At 38.5% G+C, this 27243-nt stretch overlaps 1 protein-coding gene across 2 annotated transcripts in view; it reads right to left on the bottom strand.

Moving 5' to 3' along the window:
- Positions 1–4878: 4878 nt before the first annotated feature.
- kcnc4 (potassium voltage-gated channel, Shaw-related subfamily, member 4) overlaps positions 4879–27243 on the bottom strand; it is a 31616-nt gene continuing 9251 nt past the window's right edge. For both annotated transcript variants that reach the window (XM_036579329.1, XM_036579328.1), the window contains exons 3-5: positions 14864–15800; positions 14558–14752; positions 4879–6155 (exon numbers count right to left, since the gene is read on the bottom strand). In XM_036579329.1, coding sequence (XP_036435222.1) covers positions 6088–6155; positions 14558–14752; positions 14864–15800 — 1200 coding nt within the window. In that variant the 3' untranslated portion in view covers positions 4879–6087. The remainder of the gene's footprint in view (positions 6156–14557; positions 14753–14863; positions 15801–27243) is intronic.

Raw genomic sequence — 27243 nt, 5'->3', positions numbered from 1 at the left:
TTCTAAATGAAATTAAAATGATACTGATATGTGATTCATTTACTGGAGTTGTCAAGGGGTCTATAACAGCTGATGCCTCCATGAGGAGAGAGTTCACAATATTAAAATCTTCATGTACATGACTGAGACATAATCAGTTACAAAATCAAACTCTTTCGCAATCATGGAGGCTATTTCTTCTAAAACAGGAGTTACGGTAAGAGAGGATGAGAAGAAGAGAAGCTAGTTTAAAAAAGAGGACCTGACTTTGTTAACACTGTCTGACACTTGGGGATTGTGGACAGAGTCTCATTTCATGATTCCCAATGTGTGGAAGATGAGGAGGGTAAAGGAGAAGAAAAGAGAATGGGGTGGGGGGAAAAAAAGGAAAGATGCCTCGGAGCAGTGTTACCATGACAACTCCTTTGTGGCACATTCATTTTTTTTTTTTTTTTCATTAGAGCCCAGGGGCACAGAGCAGCATGTGTGTGTTTGTGTGTGTAATTGATTAGCATCATAGATAGGCTCAGGCTAAGAGACTAACCTGTAGGCTTTGTCCTGTGGCATTACATGCCTCATTTAGAGAGATTAGCTTTCTCAGTCAGTCATGTCAATATTTATCAGTAGGTAACTCAGCCAATCTCATAAGCAATGTGAATATGCTCCACCCACAAATGCTTTCGTAGCTACTGTTGCATGGTTGGGCAGGCTTGGCAAAACTCCCATTCAAACTGCTAAAACATTTTAGCACAGTTTCGGCACTATATAATGCTGAGTTTCTAGTTTACCAAGCTGGACTATGTTGACAGTTAATCAGATTGGAAATGATGATGAATTTTGCACCATGTTAGCTTTAGCTCAATTACATTAAAAAACTGCATCCAATCTATTCTAACAATGCGGCTTCTCAAATGTATACAAAACAAGCATCATTTGAAATTAATAAGGTGCTCTGAATTTTTGGGTATTTTGACAAAAACTATGCTACAAATTATCTTTAGATTGAATGGTATTTTTGTCCTACAATGCTTATCCAACCTAGCAACAGTCAGTAGTAAGAACACATCTGAGGGTGGAGCCAAATTCCTCGTAGGAAAGACTGTTCTTTTGGCGACCATCTTTGAAACGCCTCCGGGCAGTTATTTCCAGTCAAACAAAAGACTCCTCTCTATTTAAATGGGGAGAGACCTAAAAACTCAAAACTGAAGGTCAAATTGCTGTTTAAAAACATAGCGTCACTGTCCGAAGAACAACATGTATCTCCGTTTTTTGCAATTTTCACTTTTCTGCATCATTTGAGCATGACACTTGCACTGTACATTGTAGTGTGTACAATATACTTCTAACATTTTAAAGTTCAGCTTTTGCTAGTTGGAATAATATTTTAGCATGTAGAAAACTGAGTTAGCGCATGCTAACACTTCGTTTGTACTGGCAAAAATTGTTTCTTCCATGGAAATGAATTAGGAAAAGCATGAGTTACTGTTAACTCAGGGCCTGTATTTATTGGGCCTGTAGTCTATTCATACAGAACACAATAGGATTGCTGATCTAGGATCTGTTCCTAATAAGGTCAAGGTACATAAGAGAGAGACCCTAGAAAAGCACTCCTACTCTGAGAAGCTTAGGCCCTGAAATCTTACATGCTAAAAGCTTGATGTTACATTTATATTTAGATGTGCAGTGAAGTGACACTCCATTACTAGCCCTGCTAAACACTGTTCTAAAGCCTAAAGTTACAGCCAGACAAAGCACTGTTGATAGTAGAGTTTATTTTACTGTTGAGATAAGTGTTTCACTCCATTTTAGTCAGAACAGTGGAGCGAATTAGATGATACAGACCTGAATGTCTGCCAGTGCCTTGAGTCTGAAACACTTCTACAATAACAAACACCAGTTACTAAGGAGCTTAAATGCTGAACCGGCAGAGCGCCCTCTCTATCTTCAGCTCCCAACTAGCCACTTTCATTCCTATTTAAAAAAAAAAATCAGTTGGCCGTGTTTGCGACCCGGCTGGAGTAGCAGATGAGCATCTCTCCCCATGGCAACCGTGTTCAATATTGCCATGACAACCAGTTTTGTGGGGTAAAAAAAGACAACAAAGGTGGGGTGGGGGCACACCGAGCACCGAGCTGGGGGATGATGGAGAAAAGCACTGAGAAACAGCTCATCTCCTTAAAGCGGAAAGCATTTTCTCTCTAAACTTTCCGTAAGCTTTTTTGTCCAGTCATGCTGGTGCTTCACTGCTCACGCTGCACCAAACAGCTGCTGGTGGAAGATAGGAAAGAGGTGAGTGTAATTACCCACACAGGTAATTACTGTAGTAGAACTAAGGCCTTTTCTACTGCTGTCATATTAGAAATATACATGGCTGAGATAAATAACACAAATTCACTAAGGGGGACTATGGAAGCCTGTTTTCACCACTTGAATAAGAAAGCCATATAGCATGTCATTAGAATGAAAATTATGACTTACTATCTCATAATAATGACTTAGTGTCTCATAATAATAACTTACTGTCTCATAATAATGACTTAGTATCTCATAATAATGACTTAGTGTCTCATAATGATTTAGTATCTCATAATAATGACTTGGTGTCTCATAATAATGATTTAGTATCTCATAATAATGACAGTGTCTCATAATAATGACTTAGTATGTCATAATGATTTAGCATCTCATAATAATGGCTTAGTAGCTCAATAATGACTTAGTATCTCATAATAATGACTTAGTATCTCATAATAATGACAGTGTCTCATAATAATGACTTGGTATCTCATGATAATGACGGTATCTCATAATAATGGCTTAGTAGCTCATAATAATGACTTGGTATCTCATGATAATGGCTCATTATCTCATAATAATGACTTAGTATCTCATAATAATGACTTAGTATCTCATAATAATGACATAGTGTCTCATAATAATGACAGTGTCTCATAATAATGGCTTAGTAGCTCATAATAATGGAGTTGGAGATGTAATAATAATAATAATTAATAATGAAGTTTCTCATAATTATGACTTGAGATCAAAGTAATGACTTCAAATTGATCATCAAATTCTAAAAATGTTATCACAATTATAAGATGCTAAGTCAGTATTTTGAGACACTAAGTCATAAGTATGAGATTGTATGGCATAATTATGACATAGTAAGTCATAATTATGAGATGCTATGTCAAAATTATGACAAATGGTCTTTACTATGAGATAGCAAGCCATAATTATAAGAGTATAAGTCATAATTATGACACAGTATCGCATTATTATGTTATTATGGGACAGGAAGGAATGATTATGAGATACTAAGTCATAATTGTGGGATATCATCTCATTATTATGAGGCAGCAAGCCATAATCCTGAGATAACACATCATAATTATGAAACAGTCATAATATTGTGAAACGTTCTCATTATTATGACTTACTAAATGGCTATTTTTTTCTGTGGTGGAAATGGACAGACAAGAGCGATGCATTAGACAATGGTGTGAAAATGTTAGAAATAAGCTAAAGCATTATCAGTTAGTTTGGCATCAGAGGTTTTTGGATGGATTGCAGTTAAATGTGTCAGCTTTCTTGAAAATCTTGTGAAGGCAGTTCTCTAGTCTAGACACTGTCAAAAAGGGTGCTGTCCAGGTGAATTTTAGTCCACTAAGGTACAACATGGTCATTAATGTCCGACTGTACTGTATACCTTAAAAACGTTTTAAAGATACACATCAATTTTCTCAGGAAAAAAGGGATATACACAACTTTTAAAAATATAAAAAATACAATAAAAAGCATGGAGTCAAGACATGGCGTATGGAGCCAATGCAACTTGCAATGGAATATAATACAATTATGTTCTGTAACTAAAGGTATTGAAGTTGTGTATTATTTTCTATAAGATAATTATATCTTGAATATTTTCACTTTTGCATAATATTTCTACCATACTCTCTTTATGGAAGAGTATAATATTAGTTTAGGACACTGTAGTGTATTATAGTATAGAATTGACCATTTTAGAGTATAATAGGAAACCTGTAGAAAGTCCTTTAGCATTACTATAGCTCTTTTTCAGAAGTGCAGAGAGAGAGAGAGAGAGAGAGAGTAAACATGAGAGACAGGCAGGAGAGAAAGACAGAGGGAACAAGCAAGCTTAACAATAATTAGAAGAGCTTATCTGTCCCAATCACCATGGAGACGCATGTGTTTTCCTCTCCGTTTAGCGTTTAGCATGTGGCCGTGGAGGTCTGCAGGCAGGCAGGCAGAGGGAGGCTTTGGCAAAGCTCTGCTTTCACACATCCAAACCACGGCAACACACCCAACATACGCACACTGCCACCAGAGTTCCAGCAGCAGGAACCTTCAGGAGGGCTTTGGAAGATTATGAATTAAGAGTAATGTTCCAGCTTTCAGTATTTGGGGAATATTTTATTTATTTGTATTCCTGCAGAGGTGCATAGAAACACATGCCTACATGATACGATATATTAACAGCATCACCATAGACACACATTATACAGTTTCATTAACGGTTACTGTACTGTACCATACAATCTTATATGAGGAACCTCTTATTGGTGTGTTTCGTCTCCCCAAGTACACGCACAAATGTTTTGGGGGAAGCAACATTAAAGATAAATACAATAAAAAAAATAATCTCTCTTCATTTCATGTATAGTTACTGTTATAGCAGATAATGCATTTGTGGCAAGATTATGCTAACTGTATAATATATGCAATGACCTTACATACTGTGCTACATATGACTGTGCTTTTATTTACAAATTGTACTTTCTAGTCTAGGAGTGGGCTTGTACATTAAAACGAAACTAACATTCTGTTTGCTTCTTAAACATAAGGCAACTATGGCAGACTATATACTGGACAGAACGACTCGCCTGTTTGACAGATTATACTCTATCTTCCTCTGTCCATGTGTCCAAATATGATGGACATACGTTCACTTCTCCAAGAACAATGGGCAGTTTTCTCCATTACGTGACAGTAGGCACAACTGGGGCAGATTATAGCATGTATCCCTATATAGGAGGTTTAGGTAGTCACTCACATATACACCATAATGGTGCTTGGTCCCCTTTCAACCAGTGACATTACAGATGGTCACAAAAAATGAAGACAAGTGATTCAAGGCTCTTTTATAAGGAATTGATTGGTGGTTATTTCAATTGGAGCCATGAAAATCAGAGCGCTTCTGTGCTCTTCAACAGAGGTGCATCAAAGAATCTTTTTTTAATCCCTACAATAACCCCTTTTCAAGTGGTTCTTGGAAAAAAAGGGGGAAAAAAAATCATGTCTTTGGAAAATGGCTCTTCAAAGCAGCTGTCTAAAAGGGTTTCCCAGAGACAAAAGGCTTCTTAGAAGCAACTTCTTTAGTTCCAGTGTGTTCTGCGGGTCCATTGCACACTGCTGCTGTCTCTTTAGCAGAGAAGCAGAGCTGTGGAATGATGCTGATCAGATACAGACCTGCTATGCTTTAGTCAAAACAAAGCCGAGCTCCCGATTTGTATCATAAGGACAGTGATGATTTATAGAACTAGATTTATCCGATATAAGGGCATGACTTCACTAAGCAATTATCAGACATTGGTTCTACAGTACTCTATGGCACACCTCATGAGCTTGTGTTCGCTTCTGAAAATCCAACTCTGATATCATATACCTCAAAAACTTCGCCACTCACAAACAGTTTAAAAGTTCCTGAAGATTAAAGGAAATATTGCTCATATGGAACAAAGGTTTCCACAATGATGCTTACAATGTTAACGGCATTGTGAGAATTCACCTCAGGTAAGACGACATAGAGTACACTCATGTGCCCTAGTTATTAAGTACATCAATGTTATTTCAGATCCAAGGTATGACATACAGAGCAAGGTCATGCAAAGACATGCTGGGATGCTTGAAGACAAGTAGATGTGTACGTGACTATGCCATCAAAAGCGTTACATATACTACTAGCACGCGAATGTGTTGTTTAAGGGAAGGGAACATAATGCATGGATGTGACTGCTGGATGAAAGAGTGACCCCAATCACCCCTAAAGAGGTCGGCAGGCTCCATCATGATGCATTTGGTGCTTCAGGTCAAGGTAGTAACTTCAGGCTGGGTATAGCTGGCTGCTGCCGCAAGGGCGTCTTTGCAGGTCTCTGTAACAAAGAAACAAATGAAAGCACAGTGACTATGTTAATATTTATACCAGTTGTTTGATCTTGCCCTAAAGACAGCTAGTCTAACACATGATTATGTAAATAGCATGGTTCAATCACTATGGTCTGACGTTCAGTACTGTGCAAAGAGACCACCATTTATTTGGTTTCCAATCAAAACATTAATTAAGTACAAGTTATTCATTTTTAGGAGATATTTCTGAAGGGATTAGATATAAGAATCCACTTGCATAGTGAAAGTAAAATAAGAGTGTTCCCCAAACTGGATTTAAAATATATTTAAAAGGACTCCCAGAAACCATGTAAGCCCTTGTAGACCACCGAAAGTGTCAACATCAGAAAAACAGTACTTAAAGCCTTTATCTTAGAGAGAGAGGAGAAAATCAAGCTCCACTTTTGATTCAGATCTGAAAAAATCCACAATTGTTTCTGTCCATCCTTCCACTGTAAGAAGACAACTCAGCACTATGAGTCTGAAAGGATGTGTAACTGTCAAGAAGCCGTTTTCGAGAAAAAGAAATGTGTGATCAGAACAATGGACTGGCCACTATAGCTCAGACCTCAATATCACTGAATATGTTGGAGATTACTTGGATCGTGAGAAGCAGGAAATGCAAAAAACTTCTAAGACTGAACTTTGGAGACGTGGAAAAATATCCCTGCAAATTTCTTTGGAAAACTGAGAGCAATTCTCCTGAAGAGAATGGAAGCTGTAATAAAGGCAAAGAGTGGACACTAGAAAAATGTATATTGTATTTACAACCCAATTTCCAAAAAAGTTAGGATGTTTAGGATGAAATTTTGATTTTTGAAAAATATATGCCCATTTTGAAATTGATGCCAACAACACGTTCCAAAAAAGTTGGGACAGGAACAACAAAAGGCTGGTAAAGTTAAAAAACTAACTAAAAAAAATGGTGGTTGATTGGCAACAGGTCAGTAACATGATTGGGAATAAAATGAGCATCGCTGAGAGGCAGAGTCTTTCAGAAGTAAAGATGGGGAGAGGTTCACCACTCTGTGAAAGACACATGAAAATAGTGCAACAATTCAAGAATAACGTTTCCCAACGTAAAACCGCAAAGAACTTTTACTTTTCATCATCTATGGTACATAATATCATTGGAAGATTTAGAGAATCTAGAGAAATCTCTGTATGCAAGGGACAAGACTGAAAACCAGTATTTGCTATCCATGATCTTTGGGCCCTCTGGCAGCACTGCATTTAAACAGACATGATTCTGCAGTGGAAATCTGCATGGGCTCAGGAACACTTCTGAAAACCACTGTCTGTGAAAACATTTTGTTGCTGCATCCACAAATGCAAGTTAAAACTCTAAAATGCAAAGAAGAAATCATATATAAACAGGATCCAGAAATGTTGCCACCTTCTCTGGGCCTGAGCTCATTTAAAATGGATTGAGGGAAAAGTGTCCTGTGGTCTGACAAATCAAAATTTGAAATTCTTTTTGGAAATCATGGACACTGTGTTCTCCGGGCTAAAGACCATTAGGCTTGTTATCAGTGCACAGTTCAAAAGTCAGCATCCGTGATGGTATAGGGGTGCATTAGTGCACATGGCATGGGTGACGTGCACATCTGTGAAGGCACCATTAATGCTGAATGATATATGCAGGTTTTGGCAACATATGCTGCCATCCAGACAACATCTTTTTCAGGAAAGGCCTTGCTTATCTCAGCAAGACAATGCCAAACCACAGTCTGCACGTTGACCCCGAACTGTTGAGCAGCTAAAATCCTATATCAAACAAGAATGGAATAACATTTAACTTTCAAAACTACAGCAATTGGTCTCCTCAGTTCCCAAATGCTTACAGAGTGTTGTTAAAAGAAGAGGTGATGAAACACAGTGGTAAACATGCCCCCAACTTGTCCCAACTTGTTTGGAAATGGGGTTGTAGTTGTTGAGGCTTCTGCGTAATTTTCTGTCAGATATGTTTCCGCTTTTTTCCAATACTGAAAAATGAATAACTTGTTCTTAATGGCTGTTCTTACTGGAAATTAAATAATGAAGGGTGCTCTCTGACTTTTGCATAGTACCGTAAGTCTTAGTGCGATTAAAACAAGTGATTCAGCCCAACCTTGAGATTATTTGAGATTGATTTGGACATGTAACCACTTAAATTGCGAAACTGATCGTCTGTCCCACTTGTGGTTTTGTGTCCTTGTGAGCACAATCATGTGCTTTCCTGTTGGTGTCCAAGTGTTCTCCATTTCTCAAACTTGTAAAAGCACAGTGTGCAAGATTGTTTGGGTGGCCATGGTCAAATGACACGTTTTGTTGATTTTGATAAAGTGAAAATAAGTCCTCTAGAAAGAACACACATCTGCACATTTTAATGCACAATTACTGTTTATTTAGCATTTTGGAAAAAATAAAACATAAAATGCAATGCATAAAAAGGCCTGTGCAAAAGTTATGGCACATTTTAAGTTTTGTTTTATTTTTTTGTTCCCAAACTGTTAAACTTAGCTTTTTAGTTTGTTCCCTAAAGATGTGTTAACTTATTTTCACTTCAAAAATCAAAAACACATGTACTTTGATTAGGGCTGTATATACCATAGTTCAGCATGTTGGTGATGTTCTTACATGTTGTTTTGGAAGTACTGGACAATAACAATAATGTGTGAGAACATCTGCGACTAGCTGTCCCACAAGGATAAAATACATGTCACACCTGCAGTCTAGACAGGTTCTGGTGCACTTTTGCCAATTTTGGAAATCTTACTTATCTTGGAAATCAACTTAAACTGCAAGTGTGGGACAGGCCGTGACTCTCATGTGTGATTTTTTGAGACATTTTGTAGGAATTCCCACAATATCACACTGCTGATGTAAACTTTTTGACACAAAAACAAAAATGAGTGACAAAAGGTGAACAGACTCTCACTTTTAGGGGATAAAAAGACCCTCCCTCATATTAAACATTTTGTCAGAAACAGATATTAATGATACATTTAGATAAAAGAAAAATCACTAATATCAACAAGCATTACCTTATTGAATTGAGCATTTCACGTTACAGGTAAATCAGACTATGACGTGCATATAAACAGGACAATAAATGAATTTTTGTAAATGTCTTAATTTGGTCCAGCTTCTAATACTAATGAAAAATATGGTTGGGCTATTCTGTGCATGCCAACATAGCTAACGTAAAGCCAGAGTTTTATACCAGAATAGATTCCTTTTTCTCTATTGCCGTTATTTATTGCAGGTTGGAAAGGTATTAAAAGCCATAATCCTCATAATTGTGCTGGAAGTCAGAACATTGCAGCTGTAGTACATAAATATTGACATTGCAACAATGTGTAATTTTATTCCAATACAATTTTACACAGAAAGGCTGGAGATAACAGTAGGATTCTGTTTGTGCAACTGAACAGTGCTCCAGCACCTACCAGCCCAGATGCATTTATATAAGAATGTACACAGAGATACACTCCTGCTCTCTGGTGCAGAGCTGATTTAAACCAGACCACCTCTGGCCCTCGCAGACACCGAGCAGGCTCCCGCAACACAGTGGTGATCAAGAGAAAGGCCTTGAGGTTCACCCATGCTGCTTGTGAAGGCCTATTAGCAGCAATTAAAGTAGAGATGTCACTCGGGACCAGAAGCACGTCCAGAACTCACGCTGCTGCTGTGCCTGCTGATGGTGCGTTTCAGAGGTGGCTGACTGCTCTGCCACATCATTACACTCCCATCAGAAAAGAGGCAGCCTGAAACCGGCAGTGCTGCTCAAATGCACATGCTAATCAGGCAGGCTATTTATGGGAGAAAACCAGCTTTCTGAGAGGCATGGCTGTGACACATGAGAGCTTCATCATTTCTTCATTTTTTGAGGGGGAACAAATATTTGCAAAGCCTACAAAGAGCAAGATGAAGTCATTAGGAGCTGATGAAAAGACGAAAACTAATTTCAACTAAGAAATCACAATTAACAGCACAATTTAATCTGGAATTAGGCGGAGCGTATGGGCCAATGACATATTATATACTGTTTGCCAATTACAGTGAGTTAGATCTAATAATAGACCTTAATAAGGAAGTGTCAGATGTTTAGATGAAAATGTACTTGAGCTGCAAATCCTTTCAAATCCTACAAGCTCCACCAGCTTTTTTGCACTACATTCCAATGTTCTTTTGATAGAAGAAACTAGTATATAACAAAAACAATATATAATATCAGTTTTCAAGATATTTTCACCAGTAGAGAACCCTCAGGGCCTTCTAGGCCTTCACAGAAGACCTAATTATTTCTAGGAGCTAAAAAATTACATGACTGTAGTTTTTAGTTTATTTTGTATTAATCATACTTGTATTCTGCAAGTACAGTAGCAATCTTTGTTAAAGTTTGGTTAAAAACAACAGTGTTAAAATCTCGAAATGCCCAATAAAAAATTATTCAATCAGGATTTTTTCCCCTGTGGTATCTAGATGAAGCTAATTGAGCTCTTTCATAGGTTAGGCCTTCAGGGGCTGGACAGAAGGCCTTAGACCTTAGATTACCCTATATGGTGAGAGGAATCAACCAATCAAGTTTTCATTTATAATTGGTGGAACCAATTTTGTGAGTAAAAACATCACTCTAGGCCTTCTGGAAGCCCTAGATATGTCAATGTTTGCAAATATAAATAGCCTAACCAGGTTTCAGATGTTGGAAAATAGCAGCAGTACTGAAGAAATATGTGTAAAATATATGTGTGATATACGACAACATCTGTTACAAGCTTCAAGCGAAAATAAAGGAACGTCTTTTACAAGCATCGAATGTGCTTAGTCTAAAACAGCCAAAAATGTTTAAGAGCTTAGTGCTTACATACTATTAGAAATCCCACAATGGAACTGGCAGTAATTATCATTATTGTAGAGGTGGGTCTCTTCACTGTTTTTTGACCACGTTTTGCCATTTATGACTCAAACTGAAGGTCTAGCTATGATAGTCATGGTTCGCCACTGCAAAGGCACAGGGCAGTATCTATGCCAAGAGGGAAACAGAGAAAAATAGTTTCAATATTATTTTGTTTTTCAGTCAAATATGTTGTCTGTAATCATACTGATGATGAATGACACGTGACTTACATACCAACAGCACATTTATCTGGACAACAGAACATCCTCAGTTTCACTGTCAGCGTACTTACTGATGTTTGCATTTGTAGGGCAGAATGAATGTTTTGACTGACAGAACTTCCTTAGCATATATCAGTAAATTTGGCAATGACACGTCTAATGATAGCACGGCATCCAGAGGTCTGGTCATGGAGTCAGCGCCCTTAATCGCTGTTCATTTTCTGACAAGGCCACAGCTGCCACCGCTGCTGCTGCCCAGACTTCTATCGATTCTTCAAGTGCATCTGTCTCAGCACTGGCAGGGGAAATTACACGGCCTTTCAAACAGACCAGAAATCAACCGTCACAGCATGTCTGAACAGGTTATTCGCCCTTTGCTTGAGTCTTCTATGAATGGGGAGGAACCACAACATAACATCAGTATGGTTGAATAAGATACCATTCAAATTCTAATTAAGTTCCAAGCCAAAAACTGAATACTTCAAAATTAGGACACCAAAGGTACATTATCACTGATAAAAAAAATCAAAAACACCTTTTTAAATCTTTTTCACATTAGCTATACATTGCAATGGAATATATTTTAATGGAAGTTTGTATGATTTACAAAACTGGAAGTGACCTGGATTTTTATGGTTGTAGGTGAGCAAGCAACTATTATAAAAGTGTTTTAGTTGTGTTGAAATTTTATTTATTATTGTGGCACCTGTACACAGTTTTATGATATGAAGAAAGCTGTAGTTGTGGTGTCTGTTTTATCTAGGCACGGCCGTGGAAAGTGTGAATTTTTTCAAAACAGAAGGTTCTACCCTTCCCCTTTCACTCCTCATTGCTTGCTAGCAGTCATAACATTTCACAGACAGAAAGACAATCTCATAATAGATTTACAAAGAATATATTTTATTATATTTGTATTTATATTTTGTTGGAATGCAAACCTGTAGCCACACTGGCCCTTTGCGGAATAGACTGGACACCCCTGCACTAGGGTTAGAGCTACAGAAAAAGGTTAACCCCTTAAAATCTCAGGCTTTTTACATACTAAGGCTTATTATTTAGTAACTACAGGGACTTCAGTGCAAACTGGCTGAGCTGTTCTTAGGCTATAGAACTGTGTAATAGGACTTTGCATGGCCATTTAAGAGGTTAAATGCTGTAGACAGGATATTTATGCTGGCTGTGCACTAACATACCACAGTAGATCATTCTGGGTACTGAAGCACAAATAGCAGCAGATCTGACCCTACAACCCCTCTGGTTCTCCATATTTTCAGGCTCTAAGAGGTTAAAATGTCACAGCTAACAGCAGTTAATTCTCAAACATTCAAATATAAAATTGTTATTAAAATTGTGCATAATGTGATACTGCCCAGGTATCTTGTTGTAAGGACTTTTATGAATGTTTACGTATCGTCCATGTGCATTTTTCAAATGTTTATGTATTAACCTTGCACACCATTATGCCCAAAGTCACATCTGAACAGTTATCAATGGTACTGTTTCCACAAAACAAAACAAAAAAGAATTTGGCTTAAAAATACATTAATATAAAACAAAAAACACAAAGAAATGGGAAAACTGCCTTTTGGCATGTATGGCTTTTAGATTCTAATCATAACCTATATACTGTCGAGGACCCGTCCAGTACATCAAGACATGGTAGTCTGTCTTTTATAAACCTGAACTGCCTGGCTCAGGTGTGTTGAAAAGAATAAGAATGAGCAGGTCTTCACTGGCCTGGGAACATTTTGTCTCCATTAGCCTCATTCATGTTAGGGTACCAGATTTTTTGTCCTTATGCCAATCTACAGATGGGGCCTTCCAGGATGTAGCAAGGTACAAAAAGCTTATTCTCAGTACACTTTTGTATGTATCTAGATTTGGCAAAGCATAGCAAACGTCTACTGTTCACATTTTCCATTTCCCATTCCCCAAGAGACATCTTCAGATTTGAAAAGTGAATGTTTATGCTCCAGCTGAACACAACTTGCCTGCCTATCAGATTATTGGCCGGACACACTGTTCATGGCCAAGCTCTCTGATACTGCTGATATTCAATCCTGTAACTGTCAGATGTTAGGGTGAGTTTTATGACTGGAAGAAACACCATTCATTTTGTGGTTGAATTTATAGAGACCGCCATAAATGATTTGTATATTGCTAACATACAATGCTTTTACCAATCGTCCCAAAACTGTTGTAGAGAAACACTATTTGTAAGTTGATAAGATACAGTCATATGCAAAAGTTTGGACACCCCAGGTCAAATAACAGGTTTTGTTGTTTTTCTAAGTGAAAATGAATCATCAAAAGTGATTTAAAATGGCACCTCTCCTATTCCGAGATCTAAAGTCTCAGTAAAAAGTACCATCAATCAGTTCCAATCACTACAACTATGGGCTTCTTGGTATGGCTGATTGATGGTTTGAATGAATTAACTTCAGTCAGTATGGACCCGAGTCTGTACAGTAAGCTACGCTTACTTACACATAAACATAAAGTATGTGGCTGCATTTATTGCACTCAAGCCCTACATTTGTATAATAGACCAGACAATAAAGCATTAAATCAATCAGTATTACGTTTTGAAGTAGGGAGGCTAATAGACTCAAAGAGCTAAAGGGAGCCAATAGACTTAAAGAGCTTTTCCTATGACCTTAAATTTCCTATGGCCTTAAATTTATCTGATTTTTGTCTCATGGAAAAACAAATTTACTTTACTATTAAAATATAAGAGTGTGATATTGTATGTAAACATTGTGAGTACTGTTTACTCCCCAGTCTATATGGTCCATAGATGGAAACTAAGTTGCAAAAACAGCCAAGTAATTCAATGAATTCATTGTTTTTTCTTTTTTAATGTATTGAAAACCCAACACATTTATGTATACCCCCCTATTCAGCCTACATCAGTTTAGCCCTGTCCATTCACCTTGACGTTATGAGGAGTTTTTCAGGCCAGACTGCTTTTTGAACAAGGCACAATACAGGGCAGTCAATCAGGACAGAGTACATTTACATACATCGTTCTTAAAGGCACAGTAACAAAAATAGCCTGTTTAATTCTACAGGATAAACAGAGGTTGAAAAATGGACATGTAAATAAAAAAATAGTTCACAAATGTCAGAAGTGGCCTCAGGAAAAAAATAAAATTAAATACAAGAAAAATGTGGGATATGGGCCCTTTAACTTGGGCTGTTTTGGGTCTTCTGGACAGTGTTTAACCCCAACAGACAGCACAATACCATACAAGCCTGATTTGTGGTTGCGGTCTAGTGGCTGTACCTGTGCGGATGGTGGGATCAGCTCCACAGGAGAAGTCTCCGGAGGTCAGGAGGAAGCAGGTGCCCTCTTTCTTGCCCTTGTCTCGGTTGCGTGAGCGTCGTAAGGACCACTTCTCACTGGGGGAAAGTGGCTGGGTGAGACTGCAGCCCTCTTCATCTGACAGAGCTGCATTAGCATCCCCATTCTGCTTTGAGTCTGACAGCAAAACAAAGAAGAAGGAGACAGAGATGTCAATGGATTGGCTTTAGTTGTTATGGATGTATGATCTATTTGTCTACTTTTGCACGATGCATTCATTCTATTTACCTGAACGGTTTCTCACAATGTTCTCCTCAGGTGCAAGAGGGCATGTGTCACTTTGCGTGCTGTTCCTATGGGAGTTGCTCTCCGATTTTCCAAACGAGGCTGAATCCAACACTGCATCAGGGTTGGGGAGGTGCCTCTTCTTCTTCTTGGGCAGCTTCTGTTTGGCCATGGCCAGGGAGTAGTACATTCCAAAATTATTTACAATAACAGGGACAGGCATGGCAATGGTCAGCACGCCTGCTAACGCACACAGAGCACCAACCATCATACCCAGCCAGGTCTGAGGATACATGTCCCCATAACCCAGGGTTGTCATTGTGACCACTGCCCACCAGAAGCTGATTGGAATGTTCTTAAAATGAGTGTGACTGATGCCGTGAGGGTCATTCGGGTCTGCACCGATACGCTCAGCGTAGTAGATCATGGTGGCAAAGATGAGGACACCAAGGGCAAGGAAGATGATAAGGAGGCAGAACTCATTAACACTGGCTCGCAGGGTGTGGCCAAGCACCCTCAACCCTACAAAATGTCGAGTCAACTTGAAGATCCGCAGAATCCGCACAAAACGCACCACTCGCAAGAACCCGAGCACATCTGAGGCGGCTTTGGAAGACAGTCCACTCAGACTCATCTCCAGATAGAAGGGCAGAATGGCCACAAAGTCAATTATGTTCAGAAGGTTCTTAATGAAGACCAGCTTGTCAGGACAGCAGATGATGCGCACCAGGAACTCAAAGGTAAACCACACCACACAGATGCCCTCCACTAGGGTGAGCACAGGCTTGGTTACCACCTCCAGAGTGGCCACCACCCTTGTGGTGTTGCCTTCAGCAATCACCTCAGTACGGTTCTGAAGGTCGTTAAAGGCCTCGTGGGTCTCTAGGCAGAAGTTGGTGATGGAGACCAGGATGAAAAACAGAGAGACAAAGGCAATGATCTGCAAGACAAAACAACCATGTCAGCAGATGAAAGAGAATACATCTGGATCAAGAATAACATTACATAATATACTTCTCAAACGCCGCTGGTATTACCTTTTCACCTAAATCATTCAAATTTGATTGCATTTATGAGTTTTCACATCAAGTCTCATTGTGATACACTGATCATCACAGTGTGTCGATGATCAAATAGAACAAACCTGTTACTGCTGTCATAACAAAAACTTAGAGGAGAAGAAATAAACATTCTGTACTTTTAACATAAGTTAATGCAATGAAATTTTATTGGACCATTTAAATCCATTTGTCATAAAATATTCACACAGTGTAAAGGGCAGCCAGCATTTTCAGGAAGTGTGAAAAAATGAAAATTACATTTAAAAATTGAAATTAAAAAAAAGGAGATTTTATATGATAGCAACAATGTTCCATATCAAAATAAAAAAAGCAACTGTATCAATTAGGAAAATGCAGCTTAATCCATGTACATACAACATGATGTCAGCATAACTTTACATGTTTATAATAGGATGATTCTTTATATAAGCCTAACTACCATTTTAATTGAATTTGATTTTATTTACTTGTACTTTCTTTTTTTTTTTTAACTGTTACCAACGCACACTGACCTGTACTCTAGCATTTCAATCCAAATCACTGCCTTAGTTTGATTTAGCCAACTGGCATTAGATGGATTTATTCAGCGTGAGCACTCACAGCGCTGATGATCGTCTTCTGAAACTTACAAGCTGAATTTAGACATAGATTTTGGAGCCATACTCTAAACTTTCAAACTATACCACATTTGGGTTTGTAAGTATAAGAGGAGATATTTTATTATGATTCCAGTTTAATGAAAAGTTATTGTTGTATTGTTATTTTTTTTGTTTTGCGAGAAAAAATTCATTTGCGTCAACTGTTGACAAGAAACAAACAGAAGTGTCAGAATTGCTGACTCAAACTGGTCAATACAGAATATATACTGAATGCAAACTACGTAATTATGCCATTCTATAATTACATTTACACTGTAGCAAAATGAACCCTAGAATTAATGAATCCAAGCATTAATTCAAACAATTTGAAAAGGCCAAAAAATGTGGACTGGAAGCAGTTTTAGACTTTTTTGGGTCTCAGTCTCACTTGGACACAGATTTGACTTGGTCTCTGCACAATTTCTGGCCTCCATTGTTTATTGTAGGCAACATACTTGCTAACACATTTTGTAGAGACACCCTTTCAAAAACCTAAAACAAGGTTAAGTTAAACGGAATCTATATTACTATACATGCTTTGAATGTCAAGGTCAACAGGCCCTCACATCTCAATTCTAATTCACCCTGTTATCTATGCAATATCTGAATTAATCCCTGCAGTCAGATAACAGAAAAAACATATACCGGAAAGTGTTCTATGGCCCCATCCACCACTATTCTCAAGATGCAAAAAGAACATTAGTCTCTATTCAAATGATCCCATTATTTTATCCCGTCAAATAATTTCTTTAGGAATAGAAAAAACGTCTCTTACAGAATCGTCTCTCGAGTTAAATTAATCAAAGCAGTAACACACTGAGCCATGCTGTGTGAAAAAAAATCTCAATTAGCATTAACAATTACAGCTTCTTGGTTTAGTCGGCACAGCAGGTAGGCCTTCGTTTCAGCTCGACAGCAGCAGTGACAATTAAGACAAAGAGACAGAAATAAAGATACATACAACAGATGGCATCAGAGTGGCTCTTTTCTCAATGTAATGATCACATAAATAACCAGGCTATGGAAAGTTTCAGGCAAGCTTTATATTCGAATTATGTCATGGTACTAGGTGGAGATAGAGGGACAACAGAATGAGCAGAAGAGACATTAAAAAAGAAGGGGGTCTCTGGATGTACCCTGAGGTCCTGTAGCACTGAAAAGAATTTTTAAAAAGGCCCATGTCCTGCATTTATTTCGTAATTTATTTTCCCCTGAGGTCTACTTACAACGTCTGTGTGACGGCAACGTCTGTCATAAATCACTTTAACACGACCATTTTCCAACCTCCCTTTATACCTCAGAATTAAACAGGCTATGTTTGTTACTATGCATACATATATAAGAGTGACATGTAAATCAGCTCTCTTCTGATTGGTTGTCCTGTGTTGTGCCTCATTCAGAAAGCAGTCCAGGCTGAAACACTCCAGCATGAATGGGTATAGCTAAACCACGGTAGGTTAAGTAAGTCGATATTCAGCTTTCAGGTTTTCAGCTTAGTTTCCAGTAATGAACTGGGGAGTGACCAGTATGTTCTGAAACCTTAACAGTGTTTATATACTACATCAAAAATGCAAGGAAATAAAATGTTAGTTTCCATTATATGGACCCTTTAAGTGACACTAAAACTAAGCCATAAAAACTGTAAAGAGTGTGAACAATCAGAGTCAGCATTGCTGGAATGACAGTAATGTTGTTACACATTTAGACTTTAAAACTGTAAATGTGCGGATATTTAAGAATAAGAAGACTTAATGGATTTAATGCCATTTTTTTGTCAAGCTAGCGCTACTAGGCTGATGGTTTCAGGAAATAGCTGCCATTACTCATCCCTAACTAGGTTAGCATGCCACGGCTAGCTCTCTGAATGACACTGTTAGCTGTATGTGGAGACAACTAAATGCATTTTGAGGGAAGAGAGGGAGAGATGGAGTGAATGAATGGAGACAAAGGAGAGGAAGAGAAGGGGAAAGGGAAGGTGAATGAGAGAGGAGGCCATGGCAACGACGCCGTGCTTGTGCTTCACAGTAGGAGACGTGTACTCGTAATGAGAGCGGCAAGCCCGCCGGCATCACATGTTGCTAGATGTGCTAAGGTTTGTTTGTGTTTACATGTGCCCTCAGGTCAACCCCCTAACTGAATATCATGGTGACAGAAGCACTTACATTCAGTTGACTCTTTGCTGATTTCACAGCCACAGCAAGTATAGACAGCCTTGATTCAGCCCTATTCTGGATGTACTTTGAAACAGAGCCTAATAGAGCATCCATCATTCTGCTATTGACCATGTCATGAACACAATACCTGCACCTCTATTCTTCCGCTCTCAGCAGCTGTCTAAATATGCGCTCATGCCATACACACTCACAGCATCAAGCATCTCGTTTTCGACTTCAGAATCATAGAAACCACATTTTCACAAAAAGAGGAAATCTAATTTAAGTAGGCTAACTGCAAATTTCTATTCATCTGTCAATACCATTCATTTAACATGGCTCTATGCACTCAGAGCTGTTGGAAAGGGCAGTTTAATGTGCAAGTGTGCAACACTGAATCTTTAGTAAGGCCTCACCAGCTGTTATCCTGCAGCCTAATAAGCTTTTACTGATCGTTTTAACATCATTTATTCAAATGATATTGACGTTTTAAACGAGTTAAAGGTTTCTGTGGTCAGTTCCTCAACAATTTGATTCGATTATAGGAGAAGTTAATTATGGTCAGATTGAAGATTGCATTACGGCCAAATTGAATATTTATTTTGCTCAAGGTTTGCGGGAGGCTGGAACTTCGGTTTTAAAGTTTAGCTGGTCAGACATTCCTTAAATTAAACATGATTGAAGAATACAAAATATGAGCATAGCCAGGTTTTTGGCTCTTTAACAGTAACTGTAAATAGGGGCAGCAGTAAGAGGATGCAAAGTGATTTTACTATACACCTTACACCATCTATCTACATCTTCTAAGACAATGAAACTACACTTTTTAATAAAACGAATCTAACAAAATATCTTAAAGGGCTTTACTTTAAAGGGCTTTACATGTTGCCTTCCTAAACGTTCTAGTACTCTAAATGCAAAACCAACATTTAATCGCATGAATAATCCCATTTAAAATCTTGAAATGATTTAAATGTAAAAAAAATGTTCAGGTAAGAATAGCTGTATTTGAATGATAAGGATTTTGTAATTATAATATTTAATAATGAACCAGAATATAATACATTTGATAACAAAACACGCTTTACGAATGAGAACCTCATCCACTTGCAGTAATGTGCCGTCCTCATTGCTGAGACTAGATAAACTATAAGCTAATCACACTTAGGCTTTAATGAGAAAATGGACAAGTAATAACATCAAGTAGTTCTCACATTTCTTGAAGTGCAAAAGTGTAATATCATTATGTAAACCTTACACTAATTGGGCTGAAAACAACCTAAATGCTGTTTGCAGTTGTTGGACGAGCTAGAATATATTAATAGAAAATGTCTACTCATCTAATATAACATCTGTTTAAGTTATGTGATATACTGTTGCATAAATGATGCTGCTACAAAATGAATATGACAGACATTCCCACCATAAATAAACAAAAAAGCAATATTAAACTGCTTGTGGTAGAAGAAACGGAAGCCATGAACAAACCACTTCCAATATAGTATCACTCTGCTGAGTAGGTAAATTCATTATACAACTTTTCTAATTTGTATTTCCTTTCTGAAGAGTCAGGAGAAACAGAGTTAGACACTGCTAACTGCCCGGTGCCCTGGCAAAAAAAGCATTTACATTTTGATTCTCTTACAATGCAGAGCCTACAGCGGGAATGGCCCCTTGACTGGTTTTAGTACTGAAGAATGCTTGTCAATTGTAAATACTACATACATACAATAAACATGTTTGCTCTGGCAACAAATTATGGCCACACGATTTATTTATTCGCAGATTTTTGTGGCCACAAATAGAAACCTTCATTTTATGACAACGTGTACTCCTGGTAACTAAACATATTAGTAAATCTATAAAAAATACTATAAAAATACTATAGCAGGGAGATGTCAGAATTAGCAGAGTTATCACAGACAAGCTCCTCCATACACACACACACTCAGAGCCTGGTCAAGGTCGGCATGTCCAGATGCTTCTAATCTGGGCTCAGTCATTAATACCAGGACTTGCAGAAGCGCGCACACACAGAAAAAAAAGCCCAGAGCAGACACTTGACAGACACACCAGTCTGAGTGTCTGAGCGCATTTGTGTGTGTGTGTGTGTGGGCACAGCTGTATACACTGCCTCACATGCCAGCTGTTCATTATGCCAGGCCCGTACCTCACTGATCACACAGGGATATTACTCAGCAGGTTATGCACCTGTTGCTCATTCTGTGACTCCTGCTCTATTAACAAGCCTGGCTCTGTCTGAGTTCGTCTTCTTAAACCAGTCTAACGCAGTAAATTAATAATGCATTAGGCAAAATCTCACCCTGGATCAGCTGTGAACAATCCAATCAGAACACTACTCGGATCTAGACCACCGGGCAGTCTTAGCTACTAAGCAATAGACCTCTGAAGTTTTGTAGTCAGCCTATCCAGCTTGGGATTTAAGCAATAGGAACGCACTGATGTGGGAGCTGTAGATGGAAATATCCGATATTTTTCCTCAATGTCGGCTTGTGTAATTCCTGGTGGGTCGGTAGAGTTTTGGGCTGCATCCAATGCGTACATCTGTAGTATTTAAGGTTAAACCAGCAGCCCTCACCTCAAGTGGTTCAGCCCCAGTGCTGATTGTAACTGAGTCTCATACAGTGGATAGAGAATGGATGAAGATGAATTTTAGCCTCAATTTCCATTCCACCTTAAATGATCTGGTAGTTATATTCAGATGTGTGTCTGTTGCACTATTTAAGGTGAATGGAAATTCGAAAAAGAAGCTAACATCAGCCTTGAGAGATTAGTGTACCAAATTCAGCACGACAGAATGTATCTGGTTCTGGCGGACACAACAGGCAGTGCTCTACAGAGTGCATTACTTTTTCTGCATTACCAATGTAGCAAATGTTATTTGTGAATCATCTGAAGATGGACAGCAGCAGCAAAAAACTGCAAAAAACAAGGTGGCACAGAGAACACAAGAATGAAAAAGCTATTTAAGGAGGATAAGGACAAGCAAGGGGGCAGTGAGAAATGCTGACCTTAACTTACATAGCTAGTATTAGTTTGCAGCTTACTGACTGTTATGATTGTGTGACATTTAAGACAAAAGCTTTTGGCAGTTTTCATTTAACCACTAGCTGGCCACATCTTAGTGTAGCATAGACATAACACAAGACAAAAGACAAGAGACATAAGACAAAAAACATCAACAGATTTTAGAAAAAGTTATTTTGCACAAGTGCAGTACTGTGGTGTGTGTGTGTCTGCAGTAGTAAAACACAGTTAGAGTTTAAGGTAAGATGGACTGCATCATGTAACTCCCGGTCTGGAAACAAGTCCAACTCCAGCCCTGTTTTTCACATGGAAATCTGCCAGTGCTGACCCTGATTCACATTCCAGAGAAATGTAGTGTTTATTTCTGTACAGTTACAAATGGAGTGAAATGAATAAAATGCAGACATTTCAGCATCACCTAAACATTCAGCTCTTCTAGAGAACAATAAATACATCATCAAATATCAGTTTGAAGTATTGCTCACATCTAAACATTTGTCCAATGCCAAAATTTCTTATTTAAGCAATTATCTCCCAATAATGACCAGTTCTAATATCATTGTGTATCCCATGTTTTCTCCTTTGGAAAAATGAATGAAAATCAAAATATGAATCCTACAAACATGGTATGAACAAGCTAACACTCCTGCGAAGGGAAATGATGCTACATGAAAGTATATCTTCTTTCAAACTTTAACTTTTATTTTTAAAGACACCTTTATAGCACACCTGACAAAGCTTGCAGGGGTATTCTGATAAGGTTGCCAGTCCCATGATTTCAATTCAGTGTGCAGCAGTGTTAGTTTGCATCCATATTTTGACTCTTTAACAACCTCATAATTCAGAGGATTCAAAAAAAGCCTTCGCATTTGGAAGCTTTTTGTTTACCACAGAGTGTGACAGCAGACATTTTTAAAGTCATTCATTTTCCCATAGAAAAAAACTACCTAGACCTGGAGTGTACGACATTTTGGGCTCTGACATTGTCATTTTTAGTTGTTTGATACTTTTATTTTAATGCTGAAGCAAAGTCTATTCTAGCAGTTCCGTCCATCCATTCAATTAAATTGAGACTGTTATGCCATTTGAAGACAATATAACAGCCCGTAAAGTTAAGCAGGGTCTAATAATGTGGCCATCGAACCATGAAATTGTACAGCCTTAACGCATAGCATGGAAAATGATACATCTTTTTATTATTTTTATACAGTATAACCTTGCGCAAGAGTTGGGAGCTGGTGAGCACATTAAGCAGTGGGGCTAAGCACTGAGGATAAATTAACTCGCCATTATTTTGGCTGTCAAATAACTTTGCTCTAAGCTGGGTGTCAATGAGCTGTGCTGTACTGCTGTACCGCAGCTGCTGTACTGCTTTCTAACAAAGCACACTGACAAAATAGCGCCCATTACATCTATCACTGCTGGAATGTTTAGAGGTAAATTCTACCATGAGAAAGGGTACTGAAAGAAAAAAATGAATACAGAGAATTATCCTATGTTTGTGTAAGGGGTAAAACTGAGTGTTTAAAGGAGCAATATGCAATATATTTACTGTATTAAATATGTCAGCAGAGATTAAGAAAACATCCTAAGTTGAAATACTGGCTTTTTCATCAGTAGAGCTACAGCCAGTATGTCCTCCTTTGAAAATTTTGTTCCATAGCAAAAGTCTGTTTGTGTTTTGGCCTGTGATCCCACCCACTGCCCATTTCCTAGTACTATTTCAACACCTCGTGTTGCCAGATATGAGACAAATTGGCCGGTAACCACAGCGTGCTGCAGCCATGGAAGCAAGCAAACAAACTGGATCCCAACTTAAAAAGCCTCTGCAGCCTTCTAAAAAGCTCCAAGACCACAGACATAGTAAAACGCAAGTAAATACTGGCAGTGCATTTGAAAGATGGAACAGCTCAGAGCCCAAATGTTCTTCAAGATGGACGCCAAGTTGGCTAATTTTCTCCTGAACAGGTCAGCATTGAGCTTCAGCTAAGCTTCAGCTAAGCTCTGTGGTTCGAGTGCAGCTGGGTTATTAAGGCAGATGAGGCTGAAGTCAGCTTCCTATTCACCAGCCTCTTGTTCGAATTTTCCCATTCCACCTTAAACGGTGCAGCAGTTACAGGTGGCAGAATGTAACTGCTGCTCCATTTAAGGTGGAATGGGAAAATTCGAACAAGAAGCTGGTGAATAGGAAGCTGACTTAAGCTTCGTTCAAGGCAGTGAGTATTTTCAGTGCAGTGGGCTTTTGTTTTTTGAGATAACGGGCTAAGCTTTGGCTACCGTACATAACCAGCCATGCATCTAGCTAATACTGACAGTTATAAAAAATCCACATGAGCTGGTTTATAATTAGCAAACAAAACATCGCAAGCGTACACAGTGGCTGATCAACTTACAGTGTAGGACTTGCTGTCGCTTGACATTGTCAAAGTTTATTGTTGCGCTCGTATTGTGCTTGTTTGTCGAGTCTGGGGAGGAGGGGCCGGGGGCAGACAACTCTCTCCAATGTTTTAAATTTGGACTGCAGTAACCATTTTAAACACTTGCTGTCAGTATTACATATTGTTCCTTTAAGTCTCTTAAGAAAAGACAACAGCAAACAACAACTTATTCAAGTCAACTTTATCTCTTTACTTAGAAGAAAACCAAGGACAGAAAAACACTTCACAGTTTTACCAAGCACGCTGCTTCACTACTATTCATGCACTGTCTAATGGTTAACGATTTATGTGCTGACAGTAAAGAAAAAAATAAATAAAACAAAGCAGATAAAAAAATCTCACACCAGCTTTCTACATTTTTAAAGGCAGCTGAAACCAAACAGTGCCTTCGCCAGAAAGAGCTTAGTTTAGTCATATTATTATGGCCAGTTTAAGGGGAGCCTGGACTGTTCTGTTGGAGCCTGTCCTGTTTCTCCTATTATATCAAAAACATGAGTTTAAAATGCCAGAGCACAATGAATGGGATGAATAAAACTAAACGTGTAAAAACGAAAAGTTGAATTAGTTTCTAATCATTTGTCCAGGACCTTCCATTAACTTTGGAAAGCAGAAGGATGTATTTCACTAAAAATGCTAAGTATACTGTGTCTATTTGCTTTTCTTCACAGCAAACGAGTTTTGGGCTGGAAGATGCTAGCATTACTGAGTTCTGATTGGTTAGCATTACTGCTACTGAGTGTTGATTGGTTAGCATTACTGCTACCGAGGGCTGATTGGCTGGCGAGCTGATCAGCTCAGTGGATGAGTGAAGGTTCTCTCCAACTGAGATCATGAACACGCATGAGTTTACTAAGGAAAAATAACAGTAAACAAAGCTTTAACTGGTCTGTGTTCTCCTCAATCCTTGCTTCAAACGATAGAAATAAATCTTTGAAATACATTGAAATGCCTAATATCTGATGAACGTAATTAAAATGAAAATATTTCATCGTATTTGAATAAATAATACAGCAGTAGCTGTAATCTTCACTTGTCGCTCCTGCTGCGCGGGAAAAGCGGTGGGAGGGGCCAAAAGAGCAGCTGCACAGCTTCAAGTTCAGCTAAGGCGCGAGGCTGGAGGGGCGGGGCCGCCACCCGCAGTCCTGCGTTTATCTAACCGACAAATGGTTTATACCACTGCTAAACAGACAGGGGGGAGCTGCCCACAGTCTTTTCCAAAGAACTTTACGAATGATGGTGACAAACGTCTGGCACAGCAAGGAGACGCCATCACTGTGCTCATAAAAGGCTCCTGCGAGGCCTAATCATAACATACAGTACACAAAGGGCCGCTCGTGCTGCCTCTGGAGTGTGTGTTTGTGAGCCCATACATAAAGATGAGTGAGAGATGCGCTGGGACTGCTGCCCGTGTACTCGCGCTTTTGCCATGGACGCCTCTGGGGACCTACCGGACTTCTCCTCTGTGTACTATTTCACACAAAGAGTTACCATGACATTAAGTTTACAATAAAGTAGGCCGTTTTTTAAACCCTGTCACTTGGTGTGAACCCTTGCCAGTGGTAGCAGCAGCTTTCCAGTGTAGTGTATTTCTGTTCTGAGCCTTATTCTGAACTGCTTGTTATGTTAGTTGCAGATATAAGAGACTACCGAAATCAGGAACCAGGCCTATTACTGTCCACTATAAGGACCACCTAATGTTTATGAAATGAGTTTAAAGGGCCCATATCATGGTAAGTGAATTTTCCTTACTTTTTTGTGAAGTCAGTGAAATTAAACAAAGTTTAAATTCACTCTGCAGTCCATGTATGGAACCTAAGCTACAAAAATGGCCCATTTTAATTTCAGTGTTTTTGTGATGCCACACAAAAAAAAAAATTCATTTGCACACATTACTAAAAGTCTATCTTGGCAGTGAGTGTGTTTTTAATTATAAACACTATTTAACATTAGTATAACTACAAACAAACATCAATATGTTGAGAAGAAACAACACTTGATTGTAAAAGAAAAAAGTGCTAGATATTTTTTGAGCTAGTTAGAACAAAAAAGATTTGGTTCTGACTTCTTATCAGTGCCACCGACCAGATTTGTTCAAATCCAACACCAGCACACCTGATTTAATTTAATGCAGCATTCCAAACCAGCCACACCAGGTATTTAAATGGTAGCTACAAACAATACTGAGCTTCCACAGGGAGAGTTTCGGACTGGGCTGGCAGTATACTTTAGCTGAAAAATTATGTTTTGAAGAGAAACGTCATCTTTTTGACCCAAACAGTGCGGTCATTGGAGTTCCTGTGGTGCAGCGTGCACTGCTTGCTGAACTCCTAATCACCACATCATTAATTCTGGGACCTCCAATTGCTCCACAGCATGAAGTGGGTGTCTAGTGGTGCTGAGATGTACATTAAGTTCTTTTTAAAAATGCTTAAGACAACATGTCCATCTGTAGTTTGGTTTTGCTTAGTTCGTTCGTCGTTTTAAGTGTATGGCTGAGTTATGAAATAAATGATTTTGAAATTGGATGAATCTTTTTGAATCACCCTGTATTAGCAAATAAATGCTTACTTTCAAGACCTTGCACAGTACTGTACATCTGTACAGAGGCCTATTCAGCCTACAGTAGTTTAGCCCCACCCATGCATGTTGAAGTTATAGGAGAGTATCAGTCTTAGACACTTGGAAAATGGTTATGTGAAAAAGAATTGCGGCTGTATTTGGTACACCTATATAATAAGTCGAATAAGGGAAATAAGGGAAAAAATAATGCAAGAGAAATGTACAATATGAGCCCTTTTAAAATGTAGCCACCCTCCTATACCTAATTTCAAGTGTAGTCAAGTAGGTCTACACAGTATGTTCCACTGGTTTTAATCAGTTACATCATTTTTTAGAGAATTAGAATGGTAATATCCTCTGCACTGGGGTGTCCAACCATACTCGACATGCACCATCCTGTCCTGCACAGTCTAGTTCTAATCTCTAATGTCCAGATCTTTCTGAAGACCCTGATTATCTACTTCAAGTGTGTTAGATAAGAGTTGA

Source organism: Colossoma macropomum, unplaced genomic scaffold (assembly GCF_904425465.1).
Source record: "Colossoma macropomum unplaced genomic scaffold, Colossoma_macropomum, whole genome shotgun sequence".
In the NCBI taxonomy this organism is placed as follows: domain Eukaryota; kingdom Metazoa; phylum Chordata; class Actinopteri; order Characiformes; family Serrasalmidae; genus Colossoma; species Colossoma macropomum.
This window is presented reverse-complemented; position numbering and strand designations above follow the sequence as displayed.